General features: G+C 41.5%; 3 protein-coding genes across 9 annotated transcripts; 1 reads left to right on the top strand and 2 right to left on the bottom strand.

Annotated features, from left to right (window-relative positions):
* Positions 1 to 736: 736 nt before the first annotated feature.
* LOC116319690 (RNA-binding protein 4-like) lies at positions 737 to 8,867 on the bottom strand. 5 transcript variants are annotated; one of them, XM_039618913.1, is made up of 9 exons: positions 8,737 to 8,867; positions 7,904 to 8,083; positions 6,326 to 6,510; positions 5,854 to 6,051; positions 5,673 to 5,785; positions 5,209 to 5,490; positions 4,894 to 5,120; positions 4,332 to 4,742; positions 737 to 1,089 (listed from the first exon to the last, which is right to left on the bottom strand). In XM_039618913.1, the coding sequence occupies exons 2-9, from the start codon at positions 8,062 to 8,064 to the stop codon at positions 1,086 to 1,088; spliced, it is 1,581 nt and encodes a 526-aa protein (XP_039474847.1). In that variant the 5' UTR covers positions 8,065 to 8,083; positions 8,737 to 8,867; the 3' UTR covers positions 737 to 1,085. The 5 variants fall into 5 exon arrangements, with proteins under 5 accessions (XP_039474847.1, XP_039474843.1, XP_039474844.1 ...); XM_039618909.1 differs by lacking the exon at positions 737 to 1,089 and having other exon boundaries at positions 2,002 to 4,742; XM_039618910.1 differs by lacking the exon at positions 737 to 1,089 and having other exon boundaries at positions 2,002 to 4,742; positions 5,673 to 5,782.
* On the top strand, positions 8,090 to 14,402 carry LOC116319699 (ras and Rab interactor 1-like). Of its 3 annotated transcripts, none has more exons than XM_039618907.1 (7): positions 8,090 to 8,450; positions 9,102 to 9,307; positions 9,865 to 10,065; positions 10,163 to 10,277; positions 11,553 to 11,625; positions 11,817 to 11,908; positions 12,302 to 14,402. In XM_039618907.1, exons 3-7 carry the CDS (start codon positions 9,865 to 9,867, stop codon positions 13,615 to 13,617), a joined length of 1,797 nt encoding a protein of 598 aa, XP_039474841.1. In that variant the 5' UTR covers positions 8,090 to 8,450; positions 9,102 to 9,307; the 3' UTR covers positions 13,618 to 14,402. The 3 variants fall into 3 exon arrangements, with proteins under 3 accessions (XP_039474841.1, XP_039474842.1, XP_039474840.1); XM_039618908.1 differs by lacking the exon at positions 8,090 to 8,450 and adding an exon at positions 8,715 to 8,794 and having other exon boundaries at positions 9,102 to 9,303; positions 9,863 to 10,065; XM_039618906.1 differs by lacking the exon at positions 8,090 to 8,450 and adding an exon at positions 8,806 to 8,879.
* Positions 14,099 to 24,658, bottom strand: dpp3 (dipeptidyl-peptidase 3). Its single transcript, XM_031739106.2, has 19 exons — positions 24,496 to 24,658; positions 21,216 to 21,374; positions 20,897 to 21,041; positions 20,691 to 20,780; positions 20,288 to 20,425; positions 19,946 to 20,020; positions 19,727 to 19,817; positions 19,500 to 19,630; positions 19,154 to 19,284; positions 18,904 to 18,962; positions 18,108 to 18,302; positions 17,909 to 18,021; positions 17,716 to 17,808; positions 17,418 to 17,480; positions 17,179 to 17,303; positions 16,472 to 16,592; positions 16,045 to 16,224; positions 15,510 to 15,672; positions 14,099 to 14,621 (listed from the first exon to the last, which is right to left on the bottom strand). The coding sequence occupies exons 2-19, from the start codon at positions 21,338 to 21,340 to the stop codon at positions 14,479 to 14,481; spliced, it is 2,181 nt and encodes a 726-aa protein (XP_031594966.2). The 5' UTR covers positions 21,341 to 21,374; positions 24,496 to 24,658; the 3' UTR covers positions 14,099 to 14,478.

Raw genomic sequence — 24,658 nt, 5'->3', positions numbered from 1 at the left:
TATCAGAGTATTGGTTTTTATTTGAAAAAGCATAGATTGATGTTTTTGGAAATAAAACTAAATAAAATGTCATCTGATGCTGAGCCCTGAGAGTTTAAATGGCAAAACCCACCAAGCTTTCTGCATCTTCAAATATTCACACAGAGATTGTTTCATTGAGCTGAAATTCATTTTATTGATAATTAAACATTTGAAAGAACATAGGACAAAATGTAATTTAAAACAACATGGTCGCATCCGTGTTCATTGTCATTCATACAAGTTGAATGCGGCATCAAAAATCGTTTTCAGACGGGGGGAGTCGAGCGTTGAACCAGCAACCGATCCTGAGCCAGGTTATTCAACTCTGAAGTGGAGGCCCTACCACTGTGCTCTTACGCAAGGCACTTAACCCCCGAAGAGGCCGCAGGGGCGCTTTTAGAAAAACTAAGATAACCCATCGATCTAAATATCCCCGACTCTGGCTGTAGCGCTCTTCGGTGATAGGCTGAAACAGGACGTACTTACAACAACATGCCTGCTGCAGAGTGTGTTCAGATTTAGACTAAAGGTGGCACAGATGTCCTTAAAAACTTGTGTGAGAGTGGTCACGTTAGGAGCAGGAATGTATGAGCAGAGAAAACTTGTTGAGGGGAGGAGGGAGGGGAAATGTAAGGATGTGAACAGGAAAATAAAAAAAAATAAAAAAAATAAAAAACTGGAAGAAAAAAAAAATCTCCCATAGAAAAAAAAACAACCCCCCCCCCCCCCCAAAAAAAACAATATTAAGAAGAGAAAAAAGATGGGAGATACATCCCCCCCCCCCCAAAAAAAATCCAAACTCCGGACAAATCTGAATCCCTGAAGGCAAGTGAGGAGTAAGAAGTATGGACACAGGAGCATCTGTACTGCGTGTGTGTGCTGGTGAGTGTGTAGGCGTGTTTCGGGGAGGGGCAGGAGTGTGTGGTCTGAGTGTTTACCTTAGTGGGGAGACCCCCCATCGTCCACAGCAGTTTCAGGCCTAACGCTGCTTTTTTCCCCATTCCACGCTACAGCTGCGTGTGCCGTACGTCCAGGGCAAGGGCTCAGTTTGGCTCCCTCCCACTCTAGCTGCAATAATCAGCAAGAGGAAGAAGGTGGCTGGAGCAGCAGCAACAACAAGGCAAGCAACTAACAGTTCACATGGAGAAGGTGGAATAATGTGGAAATGTAGAGAGGCTATGTGTCACTTAAAATGAATCGCAGCACTATCAGTTCGCGTGCTGAATAAGAAGTAATGTGAGTAGCTAATGTGTGGTACAATCACATCGGAGCAACTAATGAGAGTCATGAAATGCAAGAAGAATCAGGTGTGCATTAGTATTATTTGCACTGCATCGCACGTGTAGTCTGTTATAAATTATATGAACTAACCCAGTTATAAGGTGAAAGCTGTCTAGGTGTGATTTGGATGCTGAGAAAGCCCGTGTGTGCTTCTGGTGAGATCAGAAGAGAAAAGGAAAGGTCTTCGAGCCTTCTCACTTCTGCCCAGGAAAAATCCAAAACGACTTTCGCATCACCAGCAGGACTGAGAACGTCACCTTAAGTCTGCTCGGCTTAAAACCCTACGATACACGAACACTTGCTTTCTCTTTTTACTTCACTCGCCAATGCCACTACAACTCACCATCACTCACTACATGCTATAAACACAACTGTAACCCCTTCCTGCCATACAAACCGGCTGCCTCTTTTTACGAGTCTGGTACAACTGAACTGTCCAACTACACCAGGTCTCCAACTGTTTAGAAAGAAATACAATCACTATGTTTTTATTAACAGTCAATATTCCTACCAAATGTTGGTTGGCATCTTTTTAAATATTTACATTTGTACCGAATTGTAGATTTTCTCTCTGTCTAAATTGCCACAGCTATCCGTGAGACCAAATGTATGACAGCAGCTGATGAGACTCCCGACATAATGGAAAATAATGGAAGATGTCAAAAAAAAAAAAAAAAAAAACAAAGGAAGGAAAGAAAGAAAAATTAAAAGTTGAATTTTAATTGCTCAAATTCTATTAGCTCCATTGGCCATGCATCGCTTGCTGACATTCCTCCTGGCTCTTATAAATTCACATACATACAAAACCAACAAAAACCCCCCAAAACTATTGAACAACTGAATGTTGCTTAAAATCAGAGAAAGATGTGGATGCATTCAACACAAAACTAAGAGAGAAAGAACTAAGTGTGAATAACTACTAAATTACGTGAAGACTCTGTTCTGACGTTTAAAGGCAAAACTGACCTTCAAAGCAAAGACTGACAGGATATATTCAGTTCCTGAGGTTGGAACATATTTTTGTTTGGACAGACCTCAAGATTTACAGAAAGCCAAGAGGGGAAGAAAGTAAGGTAAATTATAATCATCTACCTCAACTGAAATCATGCACTCTTGTGGGTCTACTCTGCTTTAATCAATACTGCCCAAAAAAACAAAACTACGAAACATCAAGCAGGTTATTCACACACTGCTTATATCCATCAAAAACCAGTCCAACTCTTTTTTAGGAGGATGGTCTAGAAATTTACCTCAAACCCTGCAAACGAGTAAGCTCAGGAAATGTTTTCATGTGAACAGCCCCCATTCTTTTATTTTTTTTAAGACTACACCGTCAGCTAAAACCCCTTTCAGACACAGCAATCTCACTAGGTCTACCTAGTAAGATTTACATATTTCTTTCAACATGGTACAAGTCTGGATGCATGCTGTCACATGTGCGTCATAAACAATAATCAAGTGTATGTGTTTGCTTTATTCAGTTCAGAAGACAGGATGATTTCTCTGAGCTTGTGTGGGAGAAGCAGCTCAGTCGGCAGCCCACACACTCAAAATCAGAGAAACCCTGCTGGTACTGACGATGAAGGAGAGAACAAATGTTCTCAAGTGAAACTACATCTACAGAGTGATGCTTACAATGCCACCAGTGAGATAGGTCTTTTGGATATATTGCAAGCTGTGTGTGTGCCTGAACGAAGCCGTGGGAAGAATTCATGTAAAATCCAACTGCTGTCAATCTATAAGACTGATGTTTTTTATCCCATGTCTGAAAGGGGCTTAAGTGAAACCGGCCTGATACATTATTTGAGATGCCATCTGGTCAATTTAACAACACATTTTCAATCTGTACGGGATCAAATTTCCTCAGTAAATGCAACAATCAATTTGATTAACCACTCAAACTTCCTTTTACCTCAGCTCTGCTTTCCATCTTCATCAAAGACCATATTACATGTAGAGGTTACGCGTCTGATCAAAACAGGTTTCTTGTTACGAAAGCGTCGCTACAAATGACTTCAGACTAAGCCTTGTTACATACTCTACAAAAGCCACAACAAATATGCAAGCACAACTGTTTGTACTTTGTTATTGTTGGAGATGTGCTGAGTCAACTTTGTGTTCTTCATAGCAGACTGCATTTTGAGGTGCTGTCTAACTGATCAACATTATACAAAGAGATGTTTCTTCAACACCCTGACAGATATATAAAGAGGGGACAAACTTATAGAAACAATCAGTATAAATCAATACAGCTTAACAGCACATTAAATTGCAGCCAACCCAAAGTTGGCAGTCATGAATGAACATCATGGGCCTGTAGAGAAATTAGTGTTTTATAAAAACAATAACAAAGCCATACAGTCCCAGTTGGACAGGATATGTTTCCATAGATAAAACCGGTTTATAATTTACTTATCTGTAATTTTTATTTTTTGCCTGCAATATACGATGATGTAAAGAGTTGCCTGACTGCACATTTCATGCAGCAACAATCTTTTATGTAGAGTACATAAAAGGGCTTCGCCTGACACCGAACAGAAAGCTCTTTTGAACTGACAAAAACCCAACTTCTGAGTCCGACCTTGTTTGAGGCAAAATTTAAGCTTTAACATTCAACAAGGAACCAGCTGTGCCCCTATATCACATCTAACAGGAACTATAAATGCTTAACAGCACTCCAGTATCAGCTGCCTCCCTCATCTCCACTACTCCAGAGACCTTGCTAGCTCATAATCATCCACTTAACTGAGTAATCATCCATTGAGAGACTAGTAGGTCAAGATGGAGAAACAGGGGAGAATCACAACCTTGCCCACTCTCTAGTTTTTCCCCTTTAAACTGTCCCTTATGTATGCTCGCCCACGTACACACACAAACACATACACGCGCACACACACAATCACACATCTGCCATGTGTAAGGAGCGTGTGGGAGGGGGGTGGGACTATCGATAAGGGGGTTCTGGCGTGTGGTAAGGGTAATCGTGGCGCGGGGGCATGGGTTGCCCGTGTGCGGGTGTCTGCTCATACGGTGTGGAGGTGGAGTAGCTTCCCGCTCCGTAAGCTCCCGATGAATCATATGCTCCCGGTGCCCCGTAGCCTCCAGATGTGTCATAGCCCGCTGAGGCGTCGTAGCTTCCAGACGAGGCATCGTAGCTCCCGGATGAAGCGTCGTAGCTCCTGGATGAGGCGTCATAACTTCCCGAAGTGTCGTACGTTCCTGGGGCTGCATAGGAATCCGATGCGGCATATGTTGGGAGTGCTGTGTATGTCCCTGGTGGTGCAGGGGTTGTGGTGGAAGCAGGTGCCTGTGTGGTTGCCGGTGGAGGCGGAGGTGGTGGTGGAGGATTGGTGTAGGCATACTGGAGGTACTGGTACTGTTGCTGGTACTGTTGATACTGTTGGTACTGATGCATTTGTTGGTAGTATTCTGTATATGACCTTGAGTCAAAATTAGAGTTGAAGAAAAGGTATGAAAGAAGCAGAATAAAAGGCAAACAAATCTCAATAATATGACCATGTTATATTATCATAAACTGGTTTAAGCTTATTTTTCTTCTATCTCTATCTGCTGTTTAAATGTTATGTGTACCTCGCAACAGGATCCGCTCCTTCAGGAGTTGTGGTGGTGGCAGCGACAGGGTCTTCAGGTGCTCCAGGTGGTGTTGGAAGCAGGGCGCGTCGTTTGGGGCGTATCTGAGCAAATGAACCTGGAACAGGGTCAGGGAGGAGAGGAGCTCGATTTCCTCGTATTGGGCTGCGGTCCCGCTCATTATCTGAAGGTGCAGCCTTTCTTCCTGCCTGCTGCTCTGCCAGAACCTTGAATCATAAAAAACGCATAAAAGATGACCATTTCTGAAACACAAAAACAGACACACAAGCCATTTTTACTCCAACGTTAACAGACCTTCTGTCCCTCCTGAAAGAACTTGGCTCTCGCTGCTTCGAAAAGTGTTGTTGGATCTGGTACAGTCTGGGGCTCCACCTCTTCCTCAACTGCGGTCGATGCAGAATTGTGATTTGCCATCTCATGAAACACCTGGTCAGCTACAGATCCATACACTTGGCTGGCAAGAGCTCCATATATGACTCCATCTGCACCTTTAGAACTGGTGATCCCTTTCAGGGCAGCATAGGTGGGGTCAAAGGATGTGGTGTTGTAGAAAGAGTTATGGACACTTTGTTGAACCTGCAACGAAAGAAAATTCTTAAATCTAATCTGTCTAAACTCTATGGTGCAATATAGGGAGTTCAAATTAAAGTTCATAAAAGGCTTGACTGAAAATAGAGATGTGATATTCATTACTTTGAAAAACAAAGACTAGAAGGCTTTCAAATGACAGTGGACATCCTGGTGGAAATTATGCTTACTTGTATGGGTAATCCAGCTGCAGCAGCTGCAGCTGCAGCTAGCACAGCTGCTTGACTCTGATGATGCTCTAGTGACGGAGGCGGTCGTGGAAGAAGACCCTCTCTGCCACCTGCTGAAAACATGATTAAAACATAAGCTGCATTTCATTTCTTGGAAAACAAATTGCCCTTTCATCATCACCTGCTGTTACAGCACCTGTGGGATTAGCTGAATTTCCAGCTGTCATAATCTGGTTTATCAGAGGTTGGGCTTTGGAGAGCTCTACAGCCAACTGACGCCCCTTGAACATGGTCCCATTGAGCGCCTCAATAGCCGCCAAGGCTTCCTCCTTCCTCTCCATATGCACGAACGCATAGCCGACATTTGAGCATAACCTTGCTGTAGTTTACAGGAAAGAGAAAGGTCAACATTAGTCTGAGGCTGATTTTTACAATAAAATGTGTCCATCCCATATTTTATGTCACATCAACTTGAAAGATTGGACCATGATGCAAACCAGAAAGGTCACTTGCTCAGAGTTTAAAGTCCCCAAATCTGAATAGATTAATGTCACCTTGCATTGTTCTTATTCAAAACAGCTCAAGTTAATTAAATCCTGATGCAAATCTCTCTCACACACAATCTTTACAGATTACAAGGCTTTATACATTACCTTTGACTTTATCACAGTCTAAAACTCTTCCGAAGGCTGAGAACAGCCCATGCAAGTCATCTGCTGAACATGTAGCGCTGAGGTTCCCCACAAACACTTTAGTGGAGTTGGGTGGGCGTGCTCGTGACTCTTCGACTACCAGGGGTCTGCCGCGGTACTCTTTGCCATCAAGATGTCGTATCGCCCTGTTAACGTAAGAACAGCTTAATCATAAACACATTCAAAACCACAGAGGAGACATCAGTAATAACATTTAACTGCAATATACAGTCACTGCCTACTTCCCTAAGCACACCTATTCAAAAGCTCATTAATGCAAACATCTAATCAGCTAATCACATGGCAACAACTCAATGCATTTACAGATGTAGTCTTGGTGAAAACTACCTGCTGAGGTCCAAACTGAGCAAGTAAGTTCCTGCTATCCAAGACCAGGAAACTGGCGCTACAATTTGCACAGGCTCGTCAAAATTGGACAACAGAAGACTGGACAAAAACTGCCTGGTCTCATGATTGATTCAACATTCAAATGGTAAATATTTATTCTGAATGTGACCATCAGTTCACCGTACTTAAATGTCCTTCAGTCACTAGATCTTGACCCAAAATAGCACCTTTGGGATGTGCTGCAAGAGCAGACTCACATCATAGGTGTGCAGGCAGGACAAATCTGCAGTGACTAGATGATTTCACATCAATATGAACCAAAATCTTTGATGAGACCTTGTTGAATCTATGCCATGAAGAATTAAGGGAGTTCTTTATAGAAGAGATCAAATACCAGCATAACACAAATACTGCTGCAGCCTTTCCTTGTTTTACTAACTGCACTTCAATAGGAAGTAAACAGCTTCTGTAATTAGTCAGACCACAACAGTGTTTGGTGAGAGAATGGTCCTGTTCCTGTTCCTGTCCCCCCCAGTATCTTAAAGTTTTTCAGATACTGCAGCCTGTTGCTTCTTTCATACCTTTATAAACCTTGTTAATTTTATTGTTTGACCTAAGTCTTCCAATTTCTTTTTTGGCTTTTAATAATAATAAATAAAATAAGCACAGATAAAGTTTTTTTTAAATTTAGTTTTACTTGAGTATAATAACCTTTATGATAAAATAAATCAAAGTTTCTGGTTTTGGAATAGTTAAATTCTATTTATCTTATGATGTTCCTAACTCACAGTAGGATTTTGAAGGCCACTATGCACATTAGTGCGATTGTTCAGAACAAAGTTAAGTAAAGAGAGACAGAGCAATGCACGGCAAATGTCTGTGCAATACTCTATTTAAGAGTCTGCTGATAAGGCATAATTATTTTGGGGGTTAGCTTTACTTTACTACACATACTGAACATCACTAATGCAAATGTTGCATTTCTGACAAATGTTAAAAACGACAAAGCTGGACTACTTTAAATGACTAAATACAATAAACTCAGTCTGCTCTTATACTTTGAGAAAAGTATGTATGTTTTCATGTAAACTAGATGACCCCTTTTTACATGATTTCCAAGATGTACAACAACATTTAGGAAAGCGAAACACTAATATCTAACACCAGTGATGGCCGGTGGAACAATTTTACCTGTCTGCTGCCCCCTCTCCCTTCAGGGTAACGAAGGCATACTGTCTGAGCAACGAGCAGGTGTTGATCTCTCCATATGGAGCAAAGAGCTTGTTCAGTTCTTCATGCGTAGCATCTATAGGAAGGTTCCCTACAAACAACTTCACGTTCTCACCGCTCATCTCTGTAAAAACCAGGCATCTGCAAGAGAACAAACAGGATGCGGGGAACATACGGTCAAATGTGATACTCTGAGCAACGGCAACAGGCTAGCTAGACGATTAGTAGATCTCAACAGGAAATTTGCTGTTTTGAAAAAATCTCGAAAGGCCTATCAAAGCTGATTGATTTTTTTTCCCCACTATTGGGCGTTATTACCAGGCGGGGTTATTTAGCTATTCGCCGGCTTGCCACTTGGCAGTCGTCGCAGCGACGCCAGGAGGTATTATTAGCTAAGCTAATAAAACCGTTAAGTTGAGCGGCGAAAATGCCTCCAAATTAAATTAAGCTCAGTCTGTAAAATGGCTAGGTTAGCCGCAGAATGACAAAAGACGAAAAATTGCTACATGTAAGTGTTTATATAGCTTACTATAAGCACCGTTACACGACCAGCAGCACGTTAAAAACTCCAGACACTCCTGGCCATCTTGTTGAGCATTAGCTAATGTTAGCTACGTTAGCTAACGCTAACGTAGAGGCTTTTATCTGAGTGGTAGCAAACGTCTACCAAAACTTAAGCCAGGTCTCTGTTACCAGTTAACGTAAAAAAAATAACTAAGCCCGTCTAGTGTTCATATTTGTACCAAAATTACAAAAATTTTGAATTATGCCAGCAAAGTACACAGAAGCCTTACCCAACGCGGTCCTGGAGCTGTTGTATTCAAACCTCACATCCGTATCCGGTTTCTTGAGGTAGGGTTGCACACATGGAGGGCGCAGTTTCACCAAGATTGTCACTTGGAGCAATATTTTACTTGCATATCTTCGCGGTTATGTGGTAAAGTAGACTTTAGCACTAACAAAATGGATGAACGGAGGCTATGGGTTCTGTAACTACAGGACTTTAAATCAATTAACCCCGGTTTAACTGCTCTTTTAAAACGTCTTGTTACTACTATCTGTACTAAGTAACACCATAATAAGACATAACTCAAGTATCCAATGTGGATATGGAACACGTGAGTCTGGCGCCTGACGTCATGATGACTTGTATTTCCAGGTGAGATCAGGTGGGTGAGGAGGAGGAGGAGGAGGAGCAACAAAATAGGGCATCTTCAGATCTGAGAGCACACGTCATGACAGGCCAGAGTGAAAGAGAAGTAAACTTCCCATTGTAGTAAAAAAAGCTGGTGGAAGAACACGAAGCATGCCATCATAAAGTGGATCCGGAGGTGCTAAAGGAAGGAGAAGAATCGGGGCAGAGAGGTAGTAAAACAATTTGAGTTGGTTGTTTAAAAATAAGATGAGCGTGCTGTGACACACAATTACATGACTGTAGCGCTAGAAGCCTGCGTGCAGCGCAGTTTGCGGAGGAAACGTGCAAGTTTTAGAGGAATGTACTTCGTGCGGATCCAGACAGAAGTTGACATGTATAGGCTGCGGTCAGATTTAGCGCATTGATGTTTTCATATTAACAAGGATAAGTGTGTCAGTTTGACATTTGCTCCTTTTTTACTTAACATCTAATGACTGTTGTGGCGTTTGTGTTTGCTGTCGGTGTGTCTGTAATTTAAAGATGTTCACCATAGGTTGCTATTTTATTTAAGCTCTGTCTGAGCTGCTGTGCTTTACCAAGTCTGGACTTGCTGGTCCAATCCAGTCAGATTTATGGTACAGGTGTGTGTCTATTTGTGTGCACCAGTCTCACCCGTCTTTCTGTCATGACTGGGATCCAGAAGGATGTCATAACCACCTGTAGCATTATGAGACTGCATGGTGATTTGTAGCATAGTAACTATGTTATTGTATGCATATGTGTTTAGATGGCACAGCAAGAAGAACCCCTGTACGATTTCCCAGAGCCCACCCAAGTATCGGAGCGCAAGCTGTTGCATCAGAGGGGTCAGGGTTCCCTGAAAAACATCAGCGTACTGGACCGTCTCCTGCTTACAGTGCCCGTCTGGCTCCAGCTATCAATCAACCCAGCCACAGCACTGCACATACTGCAGAGGGAGCCTCCCGGGGTCTGAGACACAGATATAACACACATCCACATTTTCTCTCCTACCTTTTCTTATGCACTCCCATTTGCGTTCAGTAATCAGTTGTGTTGTCTTGCAGACGTTCCTGGTGCGAAAGTCTCGCACGTCCCAAAGAAACGTGCTCTGTGTGCGTTTGACGGATGACAGCGTGCCATCGTTTGTTCAGCAGTTTGGTATCAGAGAGGAGCAAGGCAGTAAGAGCATTACCTCAACACTTGGTAGTCTTTGGAAGAGTCCACTCACACTTTAGGACAGCATCTTAACGTTTAATAGAGTGCTGTGAAAAAGTTATTTTGCTTCTTCCTGATTTCTTTTATTCTTTTTGCATATGTGCCATACATATATGTTAGATCATCGAGCAAATGTTAATATTAGACAAAGTAAACACAAAATGCAGTTTTTGATTAGATAATTTCATTGATTAAGGGATCAAAGCTAGGAAGGATGTGTTTGAATTCAGCCATATTAGAGTTTTTAAGTTTGAATGGTCTGCCATGGTATGACATTTTTGCCCAGTCACTTTCTTATTGATGAATCATGAACTCTGAGCTTAACTGAGGCCTGCAGGTCTTTTGATGTTGTTCTTTTTGACCTCTTGGATGAGTCATCGATGTGCTCTCGGAGTAATTTTGGTCAGCTGGCCACTCCTGGGAAGGTTCACCATTGTTTACTCCATATGTGGATAATGGCTCTCACTGTGGTTTGGTGGAGTCTCAAAGCCTTAAAACTGGCTTTGTTACCCTTCCCAGACTGATAGAAGTCAGTGACTTTGTTTCTCAGCTTTTCTTGAGTTTCTTTATATCATGGCATGATCTGTTGCTTTTTGAGATCTTTCAGCCCACATCACTTTGTCAGACAGGTTCGATTTAATTTATTTCCTGATCCAGCAGGTCGGGCAGTAATCAGGCCTGGGAGTGGCTTGTAAAATTGAGCAAAAAAATGTGGTTAATCAGTTAATTTCTCATTTAACAAGGAGAAGCAACAACACCGTACTTGTGTGCTGGATATAAATGTAAATCGGCATTTTCTTTAATTATATTCTTTTGGCTAGGTATCATATACACCATTTGCTTGATTTTACTTTATTTATTGCAACAAATAAAAATAAAAAATACACACACAGACCATGATGATTGCAGTGTTGTCAGCCATTCTGAGTCTTATTTAACCTAGCTTTAAAATCTTTTCATTCTGAAGATGCTATAATTAAATATCAGACTGCTTTAAATCTACACTACAACTACACTGCACACTATCATTTCTGTAGTATTACACAGTACTTACACATAAATACTAGTAATTCAGATCAAAGCAAAGATGCCTTTCATTGTGTCTTCTTTTAAAGTAATACTCCAGGCCAAAGACCCAATATTCTAGTCAATAATTCCTCAGATAAACTGCATTATTAATACCAGCCAGTGTTCCCTCGCACTAAACATCCCTGACATTTGAATTTTCTTCATCCGCAGCTCTGTCTCTGGAGACTTCAGCCATCAGCTTTCCAGATCTTCCAAGACTAATTTCCTTTTACTGTGTTAGCAGGTAAAATGTTGCCTTCCTCATTCTGTTTCCTTAGTGGTTCTTTAGTATAATTTTGATTCTTTAACCTTGTTCGAGTCCTGTTACGTTGCCATCACTTCTTCCTCTTTTTCCACATGAATCCATTCCAATATCCGTTTGTGCAAGAACTAATGCAGATCTTTTTAATCTCTGCGGCGCATGTTTCTTTTCAGAGATGTGCTACCATTCCCTCTGGAGCTTCCTGACGCAATAGCGAGGGCATCATCGCACAAAGAGCTCGAGTCTATCTCACACATGGGAATAGGTTGGTCATTTCATTTTTCCCTGATAGATTTTGTAAGCATGCTCAACTTCAAATACTTTGATCTTCCAGGATTTATTTAAGCACATCATTAATTATGTCTCAGCCGCAGGGTAGCAAGCAAGCACTGGGGGAAGTTTGTGTGTAGGTGTATCTTTTCTGTCCTCTGCTAATTACTTAATTCTTTTATGTATAAAATGTGAATAAAAAAAAATCAATAAAATCTATTAAGAAACATGAGTAAACTGCTGTCACAATGATGTTGAATTTATGCAGCTTATAAAATGTTAACTTTACTCAAAATAAATCACTGTTCGCATCAGAATCACAGTAAATTTTGGTTATGATGAACTTATTAAAATAAACAAAACATTTTTTTTTTTTTTTGTTGTGTAGAGTTTTGGAATTCCCACCTAAATGTCCGTGGGCCACGGGAGACACCTAAGCCCCGAAAAGCTAAGGAGAAGAAGCCAGATGTTGCAACCTCAGCCCTGCCCAAGTCTGCACTGCAGTCAAGCTCTGCAGCTCCGTCTGACTCAGCTCCACAGCCAGACTCAGACAACCAGAATAAATCTGCACCTGACTCAGATGCTGCCGCCCAGAAATCGTCTCCAAATTCCACCTTGTTCCACGAGTTTTGCCCGATCACGACGCGTAGTCCCTTAGAGCTGGACTGTGGCTCTGGGCTGGGTGCTCTCTGTTTCATCAACCCTCTTTTCCTGCAGTCTCAGAGCACTTTATCCAGACGGCGCATGTTCAAGCACAGCCTCAAAGTCCGGGTTTCAACAGAGACATCGACCATGCTGTCGCCCCCGCTTGCTCCACCACCTCCGCCACCTCTAATGCCAAAAACCAAGGGGAGGCGTAAAGCCCAGAAGAGCGGACAGGAAACACTCGAGCTGAGAAAAGGCCAGACTGCTCAAGACGGCCATACCCAGCCGGTAACGCAGAACAATCCCAGCGGTGCTCAACTGCAGCCTTCATCAGTAATTCCTCACATCCAGCCAGGGATGCAGGAGCAGCAGATGGAAGCACGCCAAAGTAAAGAGCGAGTGAAAGAAGAGGAGGCTACTGCTCAGCCACCAGCTATAAAGGAGCATCTCCCAGATGACTCTGACTACATGAAACCCTGTCCAATAATCAGTGTCCCTAATTGTGCCTCACTGTCACCTAAGCCACCTCCTCTTTTCCCCAAAGTGTCTCAATCCCTCTCTCCTCGTGACTCTCCCAGTGCTTCTCCCTCTCTTTCCCCTTATCAGTCCCCATCTGTATCTCCCAAGACGCACATTTCTCTGTCCCCTAATGACTCACCCAGCCTGTCTCCCTCCCATTCGCCTTATCAGTCCCCATCTCTTTCTCCTAAGGTCCCCTACTCTCTCTCTCCCTTCATCTCCCTACCCTTCTCTCCGTTGATAGAGCAGACCAGCGATACATACTCCACTCCTTCAACACCGGATCAGTTGAGATCAGACAGTGAAGCTGAAGAGAAGGAGGAAGCACAAGTGATTGAAAACAATGACAAGGATGGAGAATACAAAGAAGATCAGCACAAAAAGAGGGAAAAGGTTGAAGAGGATGACTCTGTGTTACAAATGAATGCTGCTTCAGTAAACGATAGGGAGAGCTGCAGTACTGAAGAAATGGCAGAAACTCCTGATAGGTCCGACAAACAGGCCGATGGTACAAAAGCATCTAACGAGCAAACAGGTTAAACTGCCTTTCAATCATATTACTAATCCCTGGGATTACTTCAGAATGCCAGTAGTTCCTTCAGGGTGACTCTTTATTGTTAAAATGTAGTAAAAGTGAGTTTATGAAAATGAAACCTGCTATGATTCTGGAAGGAAAGAAAAATACCACCCAGATCTTATCAAATTGATTTTTTTTTTATTTGTTCAGATTCAACATCAAAAATACTTACTCCAACTCACCAGAAGAGGAATAACACTAATCCAATATGCCTTAATACCAAACTGTGCAAAAAAACTAACATGAAGTATTACTTTGCCTTACAGTCAACATTAAGTTGTCACTGGAGCTAGTTAACAGTCTAAACCTCTCAAGTCATTAACACAGAAATGGACATAACTAAAAAGGATCAGCTGTGAAGATTGTAAAATCTGTAGCCAAGAGTTGACTGTAAAAAGTATTCACTTCAATCACTTTGAGTTACCATAACGATTTGTAAAAGCATTTTTTTTCAACGCCTTAACCATTTTTAAGTGTCAGGTTACATTAGTTTAGTTCTTACTTCTCATTAGAAAAGTGTTTGCCAAAGACATCTGCAAGAGTGATGAGCTATTAATAATAATCTCACTCATTTGTATCTGACAGTTCTCATCAGAAACAGACCTGACACTGAACCAGAGTGCTTAAGAATCAGTTGGTGCTTGAAAAGTTGTGGCTGCTCTGGCTCTATGGCTTTATTGGATGTAAGAAAGAATCATTCTGCTATTGCATACAGTTACAAAGGAAAAAAAAAAAAAAAAAAAAAAAAGAACCCCCCCACAAAAATCTGATTTCTGTTGGTATTTTTTGGAAATTACGGAGCAGATTCTCCCTCCACCCATACATCAACACCAGCAGGGAGCGTCTTGTTTGCTCAGCTCCAGCAGGCTGGACTCCAGCTGCTCTGCATCGTCTTGGAAGCGCTCGGTAAAGGAGCGAATCAAACCTGCTGCGCTGCCTTCGTATTCCACCAGCTCAACACTATCCCCTGGAAATCAAACGCACACAGACTGAATGATTAACTCTGGCAGAACAGGGCTAATTCACTTGTTTGTATGCTTGTATAACTGTTGTCTGTCACAACAACAAGTTGAACAGTTAAAATATTTTTAATGCCATTTGTACAATTGTTAATATTTCTATGCAAGGATGAAGCAGTGCCATTACAGATTTGACACATGTTGTCTTTAAGCAAACTCCAAAAAGGTATTTTTGGAAGCTTCCAAATAAAACTTGGATATAGAGAAGCGTAATCCTCCATTATCTCACAATACTATATTAATCAGATTTTTAACATTTTGGGATATGTAAAAATCACACACATTGTGATTTATCTCCTTTTTTCAACTGAAAATAATGTAGACACTGAACTCAATCAAGTCAATATGTTTTATCCAACCAGATAAGTTTATATTACCAGTTTTTTGCTGCAAAATGAGATTGACTGACACTAAAAGCTGCCATAAGACCATCTATCAGTCTGTAATTGAAAGGGGAGATAAGCTGGCAAATGCATTCAACCTGTTTCTGATCAATCAGTCCAAGTCAGGCTGCGAATGTTTGCAGAACGCTTGCCTTCTATCAGCCAACCTGTGCAATTGCCTTGTGATCAGTTGCAATTGGTAACAGAATGTCAAAAAAAAAAAACCCAACATATTCTGAGCCCTCTTATTTGCAGTATTCCAATAGTGTTTTAATATTGATACCTTATTACCATGCAAATTATCGCGATACTATGCTGTGTCGATTCCCACGCTCCCAACCCTAATCATCACATGCTTATGAATAGTTTTATGGAAGTGAAAACAGCTAGACCGGTTATCAAACATAAATAAATCAATCAGACAGCACCTTGTTAAAACAGTCATTTACATACCGCTGATTCTTGTGTTGGCTTGAACAAACATCTTGCGAGCCTCCTTCCTCAGCAGGACCGTCTCGCGCAGGCGCAAAAAGTTATGAGCGCCAGTGTCGCTTACAGTGGAGTAGTTGTCATAGACAGCCCTGCCTCCTTCCACGTCCGCCGTCGACTTAAAGACCTACAAATCAGTTTACAAACTGGATTCAGTTTAACAGCATACTGGGTGAAATCAACTGAAAGACGACAATAAAGCTTAGATGATGGCTTAGATAAACTTAGGTGGAAAATTTGGATCAATCTATAATACATATAAGGTTTTGTTCTTACAAGTTGCAAAGAAAGTTATAAAAGCTTGACTCATTTCATTGTTTTGTTCAATCCTCAAACTTAAATCCTAACTAAAAGTTACTGCATTAGTCAATAATACACAAATTCTCTGATTTTAATACAAAAACAAATAGAGTGTGGTGTAGTGGTGCATGAAGCTGTCAAATCTGTTCTAGTGAATTATTTTTTATTTGCATTCATTAATTGGTGAAGCATTGATTACCTGCAGTTTACAAAGGAACCTATGGATGGCGTTCTTGCCCACGGTGGGGATTTTGCTTCGGTCCAGTGTAATTCGTGCATCAGGCTTGCCATCTTCTCCTGTTACTTCCTCCAGGCCCACCAGGCCCTCTCCAGCCTCCAGCAGCACGCGTAGGATGACGAATCGAGCCTGCATGTGAGCCTGAAGCAAACATAATGCCACATACATTTGACATACTGTCTACACCTCCTGATGCTCATAAAAGAAAAAAAAAAAAAAAAAACGCTGAAATTTACCATCAACTTATTTATAAAAATGACAGATGTATGGAGAGTCGATGTTTTTATGCTTGATTGTAGAAACTGTTCACCTAATACTTTGCAACTTTGAAGAAGGAGTGAAAAGAGGCCACTAGTAAGTGGAAAGTTGCTCAGTGAGCAGACATTACCTGTCTCCAGCTCTTGCTGTCAGGTGTGTAGAACTCCAGGCCCAGCAGTCCCGCTCTGACCATGCTGAGCCAGTTTATGTACACCACATCATCTGCATCCTGTCCCTCATGGCCAAAAATACTGGCACAGAAACACAGACGTAAACACACCGAACCCACCGAGAATCAGCCACACTCTTCAACATAAATAATAACCACTCCCTCCAAACTACTTATATGTATATATAGATCCATCCATGTCCACAAACAAAAGTAAGACTGAAAAATAAAAGTAAAAGCAAATTGCTGCTTAAAGTTTCCAAACATCTAAATAAAGTGATCACTATTTCACTTGGCTCTGGAGTTTATTTTTTTATATTCATTACATATTTAAATAGGTTGAAAGCCTTTGTTTGTGTTCCCAAAAGACTCTTGCAAAAACCTGTCAGTTTATGGAAATTTCAGGGAGTCTTTAAAATCTAAATTTGACTGTTATTTTCTTATTTATACGGTTTATTTTATCTTCTTTATCTTTACTTTATGTGCAATATTTGCTTCTCTACATGAAATATTGAGGGGGCTCTGAGCCTAAGAATTTCACTGCTGGGAGTGATGGGCCATTGATACCTGTAGATGCCAATTCTAAAACCTTTTGGCTAATGTGGTTCCTATATGAGATGTTTTAGTATAACACATATTTATTACAAGATACAGTGTGCGGGACATACCTGAGCACTTGTTTGTTGAGGCACAAATAGAGTCCGACACACTCAGCGCGGCATTCTTCATAAGAAGAAGCAATTGTGGAGAACTTACTGTCCCAGGTCTCGCTGCCCCGATACCAGCTGGACACCTGAAACATACGTTCACACATTAAGTCTCTCTTTTATTCAGCAACTGAAAACTAAAGCATGAAAATGGCCATTAGATTTTAAAACCAGACTGGAAGGTGCACACAAAAACTCACCGGTTCACCGGTCTCTGGGTTGATCACCTTACTTTGGTCAAAGTTAAACTTGCCCTTGTCATCCTATGGATGGAGATTGAGGACAAAATAGAAAACTAGATTTATTCACTGATATTTTATTTTATTTTATTTATTTTTTTTATTGTCCAGAAAAAAAAAAAAAAAAAAAAAAAAAAAAAAAAAAAATCATTAAATGAAACATTTTACAAAGAGGAACTGACTAGATCTGCTGCTCTTAACACCACAGGAAGTAAAAATACTGATATAAGCAATTAATAAGTATGCATGTCTGACAGACCTGGACAAACAGCTTTCCGCTCCCATGACCAAGAAGCTCGTGAAGTCCAACCTGCACTTCGAACGACGGGCCCTTCCATTTGATAAACAAATCCTGGCGAAAACAGACGAATCAGGAGAACGTATTATTACACAGGTGTGTGAATGGAAAAGAGAGATGGTGTTTAAAAGAATCAGAAAAATGTGTAAAATACCTTGTCCCCCTCCTCCAGGAAGGTCAGTTTTTCTTTTTGCGTTGCATAAGCTACAGCCAGCACATTACCAAGCGACACGTTTTTAAAGCCCTCTGTCTGTCTGATGTCATCATCTATATAAAAACAAACAAACAAGCTCAATGCTGTAATTAAGCTGGAGTCAGCTGTTTGACAGTGTCAGAGACTTCTGCACACGTACAGTTGGGGATGTTGATGCCAGCTGGTATTCCACTCCCAGCGAAGGTGAGAACGTCCAGTGAGGTGAAGTCCGGTTTAAGGAACGTATCCTTCTCAAACTCCTGCGGCCAAGGCAACTCAGGAAGCAAGACTTCTGCTGAACTCACCAGTTTGGCGAAACGCTCACTCATCGCCTTGTTCACAACGGCCACAAAACCTAAAACAGCATGACACAATAAACTTAGGAAATCAAATCCATCACGTAATTTTTTAATGCTTATTTCCAGTTCTGTATTTTTATTTTTCAACTCTACTGGAATAGTTTTGTATGACTCACAGCTTAAAGTAATTGTTATTCATCCATCCCTTGGTGCACACACACTCAGATTTTCCACCGTTTGAAACAAGCTTTTTTAGCTCCCTTCCCCCTCCCTTTAACACAAATTTTTGCTGGTCGGCATGTGCCTGAAATAACCATATAAGGGATCGCCACTCTCACTGACATCACACAGAGCCAAGAGTAGATTGGGAGAGAAAAAAAAATGGACACTTGGACATATGCTGCCCAAATTAGATCCAGCATTTCAACAGTAGTACTAAACAACATCCTTTACAGTGTGCGTTTATTTAAAGACCCACAGGCTGCAATTACTATTGGGGCAAAACACTGAAATTTATCCAGTGGAGATGCTAAGTCCTTCTACTTAAGTAAGCTCAGCCAACCAGCAGGACATAAAACCCGAAAAGACCCATAAGATCACAGCTTGCACAACAATAGTCATGACAGTATCGCTCTTCTTCACCAGCTTGGCAATTACCTTCAAACTCTCCTCTGGAGCCAAATGGGTCTCTGTAGCTCTCGATGAAACCTATATAACTGAGAGAAAGCAAGGAAATGAAGGGATAATGAGTGCAAAAGTCAGAATGAGTTTTATGGGTAGTAAACAGGCAGGAAATATAATAAATCAATTTCACTGTGCAGCAGAATTTAAACGGTGCTAAAATAGTCCCTCTCTAAAATTCATAGGGATCTCATAAATGTACTGTGCTGTTGATTAGTGGACTCACCTCTCCACAATTGGCCCCTTGTCTTTAATCCAGTAGCGCGAACCCTCTTTATGTGCTTCAATGGAGCCTAAGGTGAAGCTGCGCGTGTACTCTTCAAGCATCTTCCTCTGGTTCTCATTGGCAGCATAGGTCTGCAAGACATTCACAAACAAAACAAAAATTATTTTATAACTAGAACTCTGACAAACATTTTTTCGTTGCCATTCACTCATAATCTTCTCGTAAAGACAATTACAGATATTTTACTAACCCAACTTTATGTTTTAGATTTAAATTATAAAACTAGTATTCATTTAAGCTCCCATCGCCGAGCACACACACTCCACTGTATTCTTAGCTGTCTCACCTGTGCTTTTTCAAGATAATAGCAGACTTTTTCCATGATAGGGCTATAGTCTCCCCTCTTCACAGTGAACTCTTTGTCTTCAAAGCTGAAGCTGCCACAGCAGGACTCGCACTCCCCATCCACTGCGCAGTCTGTGAACCATTTATTTATTTTAATTAATATATATTGGAATACTTTTAGCATGCCATTTTTTCCCTTTGTTTTGGCTTTTTTAACTGCAGTTTGACCTTTTTGCACAGCTGAAGCCAAGCGGACCTCATAGCAGGTTTTCCCTCCATCTTCCTTCTTAAACAGACGCGTGTTGTAGGCAGACAGTTTCTAGAAACAAGCGACGAGATAAACTGAGTCAGACTCAAAGGCAGATTAAAAACACATTTATTATAAGAAGGAGATTAAAAGCGATAAAAGAAACAAAAATATAAATACATTTAAAAGATTTATTTTACTTTTGAGTCGAGGAACTTCTGAGCCAGCTCAGCATCCTCCAGGCAGCAGTTTCCTGAGAAATAGGTGGTTATTCCCTGAAGCAAACAAAAACAAATCGAGTCAATGAGCCATGCATCCTCTCACAGGGAACAAGCATATTTACTGCTTTCCTAAAAGGCAGATAAAATCTCAGAAATAAGAGGGGAAAAAAAGTCAAAATAAAACCAAAGAGAACAAAACTTGTGCAGCTGAGGCCAAAACCATTTGTCACATTTCTCCCATCTATGAAAACCACTGGCTATTTAATCAAAATTGTTAACCAGCCAGCCTGCACTTTGCTTTAAATGATTAAAAGATCCCACCTTGTCGCCCAGCCCCAGCTGTTTCTGTCTGTTTTCCAGCGAGTAGAGGAGACAGGAGCAGCTGTCCCATAGAGCCTCCATTTCAGCCGGCTGCTCCTGAAAGGCCTGGCTGGCCCAAACCAGCGCTTTCAGCTTGTCCTAGTGTACATGCCACAGATGCAGACAGCTTAAAAGACAGCAGCATTGTTTTCAATGATAAACACAGATTACACTATATCAGGCACACTTGTTCTGACCACCACTGATATTTTTCAGGTTTCTAAAGTTACATTTTGTTAGCTTCGTGTTTACAAAAAATGTTGTTTACGCTCTACGAAGCTGCTTTTACAGTTGTCCTCAACCTATAATCTGGTTAAAAAGTATCTAAACTGGAATGACAACTCTTACTGCAGGCCTTTTTTACCTTAGGCAGATTTGGGATGAACTTTGTGTCTCCAAAAGACTTGTAGTTGCCCATGTTTGCATACAGACCTGCTGCATACACCAGAAAGGCCTGAATATCATAAACGAGAAAACATCGTAGAAACATTTTTATATGACTGCAGCCGTTTGTGGATGAAAGCTTGTTTTAGAAAGAAATGAAACGGCAGAGACGGCGAGGCCGTGTACCTGATACTCCTCAGAGCTGAGCCCAGCTGCTGTGGCGACCTGTTCCAGCTGTGCAGGCGTCTGCTTCCTGAAGATTCTCTGAAGCAAGACAAAGATGTTTGCAGACTCGGGGGATGTCTGCAGCAGTACTGCCAGACCACCATACCTAAGACAAACGTTCAAACAGATGTATTTTTATTTGTTATTTTTAAAACCAGCAGGACAGCAAATTTTAAATAACCTGAAGTCTTGTTGTTTCAAGAAGGTGAAAGCTGTAATTTCACAGTGGTGCTTCCATTTAGAGGCTCAACATTCTCACATCTTTGCATTAGTAACATACCAAGATGCGCGTGACAGGTAATGGGCATACATCTTCTCCTGAGGTGAAAGCAAACGAAAGGCCTCGCTGCAGTCAAGTGCGGAGATTCCAATGTCATTTGGGAGGTAGTACTGGGAGTCCACCATCTTGAGTCTGAACGTTAACACTGGCGATAAGGTACTGTAGAGCAGGGAAGGAAAGTGGGGAAATATGTTAGGAGGAAATGTGGGACAGCAAGATAAGTGGTGCTTCAAGTTAGAACCTACAACTTTTTTTTTTTAAACCGTGGGCTCGGGAAGTATTTGCACACCTGTCTCTGTCAGGCAGGATACGCAGTGTAGAACAGCTTGTGTACGATACAAACACACTGATATTTACTTGCAACAGTCCAGAATCCTACACATACTACACACACACACACACACACACACACACACACACACATTTTAAGATTCTTTTTAAGAGTTTGTTCATAATTCTGTATATAGAAGATAAAATCAAGTATAGCTTTGATCTTAAACTGTTTGCCAGCTTCTTGTTCTTCCTCTTCTTTTGGTTGGTCCCTTTAGGGGTCACCAGGTCATCTCACCTAATATCTAGCATCCTCCTCTGCCACACCAATCCTTGAACTTCTTCTGTGGTTGTCTTCTTTTTCTCCTCCCTTTGCAGCTCCATATTCAACATCCTTTGTCCATTATATCTGCTCCTCCTCTGCACATGTCCAAAACATCTCAGCCTTGTCTCTCTAACTTTGTCTCCTAACTGGTGACAGTTAGTTCATTTCTGAACTTATCCATCCTAAGAGGTAAGGGTGAGGTGGTGGATAGGTGTGGAAAGGGGGGGAGACGAAGGGGATGGGTGTGTGTCTTTATGTAAAACTGATGTCTGTGTGTCCCCTCCATTTTAATATCAATCCGATTTTCAGTCATACTCAGCTTTTTACACATCATGCACTCACACACCAACACATACACCGAACATATCTCTTTCAACGCAGAGTGGAAGGAAGAGAGGGCAGGTCACACCATTCCCAGGTTGGTTCGCAGGTCAGGCTGGCTGCATATCAGCTTCGCTGCTGGTTCGGTAGCCATCTGCTCAACCTGCAAATAGGTATGCGTCATGGTTTTGTGTTTGTGTCACATGGCTTGGGCGTTGTTGTCTGGGGCAGCTCTGCCAGGCGGTTTTTAGTTGCCTGCATCCTTGGGTCCCCGTTTTTGGCTCATGCCAGGATGGCGGACATCCGGAGAGGTGGGCTGTCTGTTGCCTCTGACTTTTTGGGACTCTTGCACTTTCTCTCTCCTTCTTCCATTGGGGTGGGTACATGGTTGCCATTGAGATCTGTAGCCTTAGGTCTTCAGTACTCTTGTGGTGGGAGGCCCCAAAAAACTTCTCTTTGGCTTGTTGGGTGTGTTATTGCAATTTCTTGCCATCATTATCATGACACACACATGCGCGCACATTTGGGCAACCCACTGTGCTTTTCTACATTTGCTCTGTCTCCTCTTTATAGTTCTCTTATTTTCTCCCCCTTTCTTTTTTCTGTCTGTCTTTTCCCCTGCCTGTTAGCTCTGACATTGATATAATTTGGAACTGCTGTGAAAAATAATAGTATAAATAATAACAGAAATAAATAGATAAAGGAAGAAGAAAAATGAACAAGCAGCCTATAGAGCAGGGGTGGGGGAACTCCAGGCCTTGATCCAACATAGCTGATTTAAATGGCTAAATTACCTCCTCAACATGTCCTGAAGTTCTCCAGAGGCCTGGTAATGAACTAATCATTTGACTCAGGTGTGTTGACCCAGGGTCCTATCTAACACGGCACGACACGGGCCCTTGAGGTCTGGAGTTCCCCAACCCTGCTACAGAGAGTCTACAGAGCTCCTCAAGCAAACATGTTTGTCACAACAGTATATTTAGATCATAAATCTGATTGCAAAAGCTGCCAGACTGGACAGGCTTAAAAGAAAAAATACATACCAGGTCTCACTCTTGCACATCTTCCCTTTCAGTTTTGCTGCCATCCTTTTGTCACAAATTATTACTGGCACTCATCTCCACCACTCCCAGCTCAACCCCGCCTGCACTTGCTTCTTGACCCCTCTTGTGCACAGTTCGTCCCTTTAACATCTTTACTGCCTCTACTTCATGCATCTTCACTGTTACAAGTGCTTCCTTCTCATTCACACACACGCATTCTTGTCTTGCTTCAAAGACTTTCATTACTCTTGTCTCCACAACATACTTCCACCTCTCCAGTCTCTCTTCCACCTGCTCTATATTCTCACTGCAGCTCCCAAAGCTGGAGGCTCCCATCTGACCTCATCTGTCAGCCTGCCCATCAATGCTGCAAACAGGAAAGGGCTCAGATCTCTGATGTAATTCCACCCCCACCTTAACATCATCTGTCACCCCTACCACACCACACCTCACTTACCTCATACATGTCCTTCGCCACCCTCACATTCTTGTCTGCCACTCCTGAATTCCTCATGTTGTACTATAGTTGCTCTCTTGGTACCCTAATATACTCAGATTTTCAGTTTGCAATAAAACACAAAGGACTTCACCTAATGATTTTAGTTCCCAAATAAGTTTTTAATGATTCTTAGAAATTAACACTAATTCTTTAATAGATTGCCCTGCCCACTATGCCCTACATATTTTTTTAAATGTACTTCAGTTGGGAGCTGCAGTGGTTAAAATAGAGCATAGTGCAGTGGCAAGTAAATTAAGATAAGATAAGCTTTATTGACATTGTAGGCACAAGCGTACAAAGAAACTAGAATTACATGAATTGAAGTGTGGTTATATTTCATATTTCAGAGAAGCAGTAAAGAGAGAAGCTTTTGTGACAGCAGGCGCTGATCGTCCAGTGAACCTTGACTTACGGGACCGTGGCACAGATTCAAAATCAGTTAATATTACTCGAGCCTGTTTTATTTTCCGTTTCACTTTCCCCCCAAAAAACTACAGTAACTGATATGAAGAGAAGCGTCTACACACGAAAAGAAATCCTGATTGTGTCTCTTCTAAAATCAGCAGCCTACTAACACCAACACAACGATAGTACATGTCTGAATTAAGTATGAATACAGAGGCTACAGCTAACTGAATAACGTTAGCTTCCTGAGTGCATGCTAAGACGCCTGCACTTAAAGACTCGGCGACTTCTGTAAACAAAACAATAAATCACAAAATGTGCAAGTCATTAATCGGTGTGGCTGTCTGCTAACTGATACACAAGTGAGATATATATAAAATATAAATAAAGGTAAAAGTCAACTCAAAAACTCGTTACCTTGATTCCGTTATAGCTCTGAGCGAACGTCAAATTGCAGTCTCACGCTGCACACTTCCTATATTCATTCAATGAGAGAACCAGCCCTCAGCCAATCAGAGGTTATATATCGTGGCCGATGGAAACTTTAGCCAATCACTGAGCGGCTATGCCGAGCTTTTTA

This window comes from Oreochromis aureus, linkage group 10 (assembly GCF_013358895.1).
Source record: "Oreochromis aureus strain Israel breed Guangdong linkage group 10, ZZ_aureus, whole genome shotgun sequence".
Classification (NCBI taxonomy): domain Eukaryota; kingdom Metazoa; phylum Chordata; class Actinopteri; order Cichliformes; family Cichlidae; genus Oreochromis; species Oreochromis aureus.
Note: the sequence above shows the minus strand (reverse complement) of the source record. Positions and strands in the feature narration are given on the sequence as shown.

Bases quoted from the DNA above. Each gene is read 5' to 3' on its own strand.
- LOC116319690 (XM_039618909.1), bottom strand. From the start codon at position 8,064: ATGAGCGGTGAGAACGTGAAGTTGTTTGTAGGGAACCTTCCTATAGAT. The intron at 6,052-6,325 runs GTAATGTATAAA...TGTAAACTACAG, and splicing joins AGACTGTGATAAAGTCAAAG to CAAGGTTATGCTCAAATGTC. The intron at 5,121-5,208 runs GTCTGTTAACGT...TTATGATTCAAG, and splicing joins TCTTTCAGGAGGGACAGAAG to GTTCTGGCAGAGCAGCAGGC.
- LOC116319699 (XM_039618907.1), top strand. From the start codon at position 9,865: ATGGCACAGCAAGAAGAACCCCTGTACGATTTCCCAGAGCCCACCCAA. The intron at 10,278-11,552 runs GTAAGAGCATTA...CTTCATCCGCAG, and splicing joins TATCAGAGAGGAGCAAGGCA to CTCTGTCTCTGGAGACTTCA. The intron at 11,626-11,816 runs GTAAAATGTTGC...GTTTCTTTTCAG, and splicing joins TCCTTTTACTGTGTTAGCAG to AGATGTGCTACCATTCCCTC.
- dpp3 (XM_031739106.2), bottom strand. From the start codon at position 21,340: ATGGTGGACTCCCAGTACTACCTCCCAAATGACATTGGAATCTCCGCA. The intron at 20,021-20,287 runs GTGGGATCTTTT...TGTTTGCTTCAG, and splicing joins AGCTGGGGCTGGGCGACAAG to GGAATAACCACCTATTTCTC. The intron at 16,593-17,178 runs GTATGTCCCGCA...TTTCTGTGCCAG, and splicing joins CTCAACAAACAAGTGCTCAG to TATTTTTGGCCATGAGGGAC.